The sequence below is a fragment of the Cyprinodon variegatus genome, unplaced genomic scaffold (genome assembly GCF_000732505.1).
Source record: "Cyprinodon variegatus isolate N-32 unplaced genomic scaffold, C_variegatus-1.0 Scaffold102, whole genome shotgun sequence".
Classification (NCBI taxonomy): Eukaryota; Metazoa; Chordata; class Actinopteri; order Cyprinodontiformes; family Cyprinodontidae; genus Cyprinodon; species Cyprinodon variegatus.
Genome location: NW_015150555.1, coordinates 91,674 through 98,350, shown reverse-complemented (window position 1 = coordinate 98,350; position 6,677 = coordinate 91,674). Strand labels below are relative to the sequence as shown.

The following is a 6,677-nucleotide window of genomic DNA, read 5'->3' as shown; positions in this document are numbered from 1 at the left end:
ATACACATATGAGAAGACCTTAATCCATTACTGTCTACACGGCTCTAAATATAAATGTGCTTTAATGGAGATTACCGATCACAATTTCTTTTTTTACAAAAGTTAAAATATTGTATTTCTCAGGAGACTTATCTGCTGTCTAAGCTTACATCCATCATGGACAACACCTTCCACCTTCTGCACCAGACTGTAAAGTGTTGGAGCAGCTCCTTTAGTGAAAGACTTCTACATCCTGTTTGTAAAAAGGAGTGCTACCAGAGGTTATTCATCCCTGCTGCAACCAGACTCTATAATGCAACACTACAAAAGCAATAACTTGTGCAATATAAAATGAGCAATTTACTCTTTGATACTGTGCAATAACTGTTTCTCTATATTTGACACCTAGTGCAATAACTATATAAATACATCTAAATATCCATCTATATAAATACCCATGTAAACACCCAGTGCTTATCCCAATGATCCTAATATCATTTCTTTTTTTTTTTGTAATATGTGGACACACTGTATATACCATATATATTCAATGCACCCTTTTTTCCTTTTGGCACATTCTTCTTCTTTGTTGTGCTGAGCTAAGTCAATCAATCCCCATTTTTAGGTAAAAAAAAATGCCCTAAATTATTCATAGGTTGGTCATCCATGCATTTTTTGTCACAGTTATCCCAAGCAGGGTCACAAGGAGTGCTGGTGCCTATTTCCAGCTGTCTACAGGTGAGAGGCAGGACACACCCTGGACAGGTTGCCAGTCCATCACAGGGCAACAAACAACCATTCAGACTCACACACCTAAAGACATAGTCATGAAATAGTCATGTTTTTTGGACTAGGGGAGGAAGCTGGAGTATCCTAAAAGAACCCATGCATGCTTAGGCAGAACATGCAAACTCCATATAGGAATACCCCGGGCTCGGAGTCGCACCCAGAGCCTTCTTCATGCAAGGTGACAGGGCTACCCACTGCTCCACTGAGCAGCCCCTACATTGGTCACATTTAGGTTAAAAATCATATCTTTAAAATGTAACATATTTTTTCTAACTGTATCAATATTAATATTCAGGAGGTGCCTAACAAAGGTCCTAACATAAATCTAATAAAGAATCCATAGAGAGAGCAAAAAAAACAGTTATAGCAAAGAGTCCCTGCAAGCTCATAGACCTGGAGCTCAGTCCAACAATTAAACCTCACAATACAAGATGTAAAAAAAGAGTTCAGTTGTTCTAATGTAGAGTGAGCAAACGTCCTCTTTTGCCCGGACATGGCAACTTTTTACATCCTGTCCGGGGCATCTGGAGGGGAATTATAAATTCATGAAAATGTCCACTTTTAATTCTTTTTATAGGACCATTTTTGTATGCTTATATCAATTGGGACTTTGCACAGAATACTATGGTACTTTGAAGCATGACATAATTCTTGAGGTATTGCCTTGTGGGAGGCTCTAGCAAGACACCCCCCCGGCAGAGCAGCCAGCATTGGACACTAAATCCCCAAATTAAACTGCAAAAACAATTTTGCACATACTGTCCCAGTTGCAACAAGTGGGAGGCTAAGAGCATTGTGTGCAGGGCTGGCAGACGTTTCAGTGTCTAATAAAGTTGCTGGATATCTTAAATTTCACATGGACACTGAGTACTTTGCTAGACCTGGGAAAACACAGGGTGCTATAAATGCAGCTGAAGGTGCAATAGCATTTCATACTGTCAAACACCACAACAGCTAAAGGTCCATGGATTACACCAGTAGAATGGGGTGCCAATTGACAGTCCTAAGTGTTTAGACCATGTCGAAAATCTGAAGAGCTTCATAGATAGATGCAACAGTGAATAGTTCAGAGGCATGCAGGTGCACCAGAAGTGGACCAAATATTTTGAGAATAAAAAGTGGTGCATGTTACTCAGAACTACTAAATATTGCAGTTTGTCTTTGCATTTCTGTCTAACGATGCAAATGTTAAGAGGGTTTTTTTCACTGCTGCAGAGCCAGTGGACCAAGGAGAGGAAGCAGCTGCCGGCTAATTCACTGAAGGTGATTCTGTTAGTGCACAACAATTTTGACACTTCTTTCAAAACTCTTCTGTGAATATTTTTTGAACAACCAAAAACTGCTAGGAAAGCTCAGCTCTACAGCAAAATATGGATGACCAGACAAGGAGGATTAGGAAAAACAGCAGGATGAAGAAGAAAAGCAGGAGGTGGAAGAAATTATAAGAAAGACAACCAAAGATTAAAAATATAGATCTAAAAGTATTGGTATTTATGTATTTTGAAAGAGAGCAACAATTTTGTTACTGGTTGCTATAGATTTCATTTCACTACAGAAGTTATTTTTTTACCATTGAAGTATAATAAAGCATGTTCATTAACCCCCGAGAAGCCTGTTTAAATCAGTCTCAAGGCAGGTAAAAGTGTCATCCTTTTAAGAAATAAAAATATGGTCACCCTATTCTAAGGTCCACAAAAAGTGAACATATTTAACATGACATTATTTTTCATTGCATAAAATATATATTTTACATCTTACATTTAAAAGTCATATTTATTTTACACTTTTTTACTATATTTTCAGAGAATCCTGTCTAGTTTCCCACCGGAAATATGGTTTGAATACAAATATTACAAATAATATTATCAGATCTAAAAGTGAAAAAAGTTTTTAACATAGATCGAGAGCTAAGCTGTCGAGAGCTATATCAGGCCGCTGCTGCACCGCCATGATTGTATCAGAGCAAAAAAATAGAAATGTCCATGAATCACATCATTGTAGATTGCATTAATCACAGATTTAGTCAGCAAAGAGACATACCAGTTGCAGCCATGCATTTGTGATCAGTACTTGGTTCTTCTCATCCTAGAGGAGAAGAGAAGAGAGAGGATTGTTAGTCGGAACTTAAACTGAGTTTAAACAAAGAGTAAATCAATATGCTACAGGAAGAGAGACAAAAAAACAGAGCTGATGTGTTCGCTTAAAGACAATATTGCACTCCATCTTATACGTATAAAGCATTGCCATGTACTAAAATGCCTTATAATAAAAGGATCAGACGACAAAGCTGTATTCAAGAGGTCCTTACCAAAAGTGGCAAGAGAAGATAGAATGGTTAGATTAACTTTTTATTTTTAGGTCTGGGAGAGTATAAAAGTAAAAAAGGAACAAGTTAGATTAAAGCAGTCCAAGAGGGTCATCCTGGTGCAAGTAAAAAAATTAGAGCAAAAACAAAAGGACATTTCCCAAAAGGTATTATTGTGTTTGAAAGAAAAAATCTTTTTTCATACTGAAAACGATACTAAGGCAGCTGGCCAACGCTTTAAACCCATTTCCTTTCATGTTGATAAGATAGAATCTCTTAAAAAGTCATCAGTAGTCTCTTTTCTTATCATATATATATCTCTAATCTTGTTTTATCGAAAAATGTATCTCTCTCTTAAAACTTGGAAAGTGGTACAGTATATTGAATAACACACATAGGAATATTTATAGATCCAAAATCAAAGGTCCAATTTAGGCATGGGCTGGTTATTGGTTTCAAGGTACGCCCACTAGAAAAAAAGTCAGGCTTTCAAAACTGCTAGTTTCCCACCATCCTGTTCATGTGTTATAACCGTATCTTTATAAATCACATCAGACGGAGTGCTCAGGCTGTGAGCAGCTCCAGCACCATGACCCCTGCCATTGCACACATCTATGTAGTGGCCAGTTCAACAGGATGGATGTGCACTGCTGTGCTCTGAAATCCACTTATGTCTGCTACATGGTAATATTTTAGCTGCTAAAGAATGCGAACTAATAAGGAACTAATGGGTAGTTAACCAGTACTTAATGGGGAACACCCAAATAAGAGTACCTAATTAGGAACTAATTGGTAGTTTACAAGGAAACCCAGGAGGAAATCAATCAACTAAATGGTAGTTAACCAGTACCTATTAGAAGGCTACTGGTTCATTATGCAAAATTAAAGTAGAAATTCTCAGTGTTGGCTCTGAATAAACGCTAAAGCTGTGAAGTCACAGCTTATGAAAAACAACTTTACTGAGTATCAAATTATTGGCTAGCTATTATTTCATGCACTCTGTTATATCAATCATAATATCAATTGGTTCCTAAGGAACTAATAAATACCTAATCACCAAGTGCCAACTAATGTTTTTGTTGACCCTTTAGTAAAATCAAAATACCCCCTAGTTCCTGCTTAGGAAATCTGTGTATACCAGGGAACTAAGCAGTAGTCCCATAATAGGGCAGGGCTGGGTGTTACCCAGTAAATACTGATAAACCACCCATTAGTTCCTGATTATTTCCCTAGGTGCTCTCTAGTAGTTAAGCATATTTTGTGATCTTAATTGTAAAGAGTTACCTATGTATTTAAGCAGCTTTAAGTGAAGGGATAAAGTGCAGAATAGCTGTACCCATGTACTTTGTGTATATTTGTTGATACTTGTAATTTCTCTTGCTTTTTTTGTGCATGAAATGATCTACACAGGAAAAAAAAAAAAGACAAGTATGAAGGGACATTTAATGGGGAATGAGAGCTTGCAAGGGAGCTCAATTTTGGCATGAAACTTCTGACTTTAAGAACACTTAACACCAAAAAATAAAATGAACACTTTTTTTTTTCTTACTTTTTTTTTTTTTTTTTTTTTTTTATTACTGATGACATTTCAGGATAAAAGTTGAAAACATAATACATCATACTGTGACACGGGGATATTTTTGCTTGAAGGTATAGAGGATGATCCTATATTTCCGGGTGGATCATCTAAATACTGTAAGTGGTCCTCCTAATTGTCAATTATTCTGGTGATATGTTTACATAAGGCCGTTCTACGTGTTAGCTATCTTTTTCTGAACCTGCGCGATTTCAGTTGCATATGTGTGGTGTGCTACAGTTTGAACCAGCCATTGAAGCTCACCTTTTTCACTGTGGTTCTTTGAAAATGGCTGAGGATTGTAAGCGAAAAAGTTTGTACGAGGTATTTGAGAAGAAAAGAAAGGCCTCAGAAGAGGCAGATATTTCCTGGAATGCTTTGCACGGAGATCTCCCCTCGCAAAGCACGATGGGATTTGCTGTCACAGCAGCACATAGTCGCCATAGACTGTCGCTACCCAACCATAAAAAAGATGGCACAGGCACCGTGCAGTGGAGGAGGAGTTACCTGACGAATGGGGAGCAAAAAGCAGTGATCATCTGTCTGAATGGTCAGTTAACTGAGTTTGCTATATAGTCCACTATATAGTCCCTGCTATATGTGGACACAGTAAGCTTGTATTAGCTATGAGAACAGCACATTTTAAACAGGGCATGCACAGGGAGAGATGGGCTTGTGCATGCACTTGCACCTGCATTTTTTTTTAAGTGGAGAGGGCGGATCTTTTAAAAAATCCTCCACAATACCTTCAAGTCATATCATCAGAATTTCATCCTGGCCTATGCCTAGTTTATCTGTATTCTCCCACACAGTGAAAAACAATTTGCTCTACAAAGTTACTAATGGTTATGTCTGTCTTTATCCATGCCACTGTGTAAAAAGGTGGCTACAATCAGACAGGGCCAGTGTTAGCATGGAGGCAAGAAGAGAAAACAACAAAGAAATATTACTCAAAAAAAACACTTTAGATTTTACCTTTCATCTCACATCTATATGTCCTCTTTTTTTTTTACTGATGCAGGTTGCACCAAATGTATAAGATATAAAAATTGTATGACCTCTTCAGCTGCTGTTCTTCAAAAAGTTCCTTCCTTTACAGCCCTTTAATAAACATACAAAACTATTATGATTTAGGAAATAAAAAGGCTCTTAGTAATCCCCAACAGTGACTTTAAATATGAACCTCACTTGCTTAGCTAAATTATTAAATAATCATAAGAAGTAAATGCTCTTTCCTTGAAAAAAGCACAATTAACTCCGCTCTCACATTACTTCAAGTCTGTCCATAACTGGCTAATCAGTCAGGATGCTTCTAAATGCATAAGCTGTCAGTCTGCGGCCAAAACATTGTTCACTTAATAATTTTCATGAACAAAATTATCAAAAACCTGCTAAAATTTTGCAGTTGGTAGAAAACTAAAGAGCTTTTTTTTTTTTTTTTTCCTTTGTATCTCTAAATGAATCTCCCAGAATCCATGCCCCTCCATCTTTTCTAGGCCTCTTTACCCGCTTCCACACTCTATTCACACTTCAATCTTATCTTAAGGCCCTTTTCTCAGCTGCTAGGATACAACAGCCCCCTATTGTGTGCCTTACAAAGCAACATATTTCTGTGTTTTTTATGTGCGATATACTGTATACAACTTGACTTTGATTTAACGCCACAGAGTTTTTATTCAGTTTTGTGCTTGAAATAGAACATTTTTGTCATGATGGATTTCAGACAGCTGCTTTTTGTCTTATCAATATGTAAAACCAAACACAAACATGATATTCTTTTTCTATACCAACCCACTACTGTGTATGAGGTGGCAAGGACTTGTTGAACGTATTAATGTCTATTAGCTGATATTGTTATTAATGAATGCATTATATTTCATCATATTCCCTGCACTAAAGACCAAAAAATATGTTTTGGCTTTTCTATAGTTCCAACAGATCCAACACCACTTACACATACTTCTCAACTATCGTGTATGTAATTCCCCTAAGGCTCGTCGAGCACAAATGGATTTCTTGAACTGATTT

At 37.1% G+C, this 6,677-nt stretch overlaps 1 protein-coding gene across 2 annotated transcripts in view; it reads right to left on the bottom strand.

The window, feature by feature from the left end:
- LOC107084522 (neuronal acetylcholine receptor subunit alpha-7-like) overlaps positions 1-6,677 on the bottom strand; it is a 66,634-nt gene that overhangs the window by 37,715 nt on the left and 22,242 nt on the right. For both annotated transcript variants that reach the window (XM_015374402.1, XM_015374403.1), the window contains exon 3: positions 2,809-2,853. In XM_015374402.1, the coding sequence (XP_015229888.1) occupies positions 2,809-2,853 (45 nt within the window). The remainder of the gene's footprint in view (positions 1-2,808; positions 2,854-6,677) is intronic.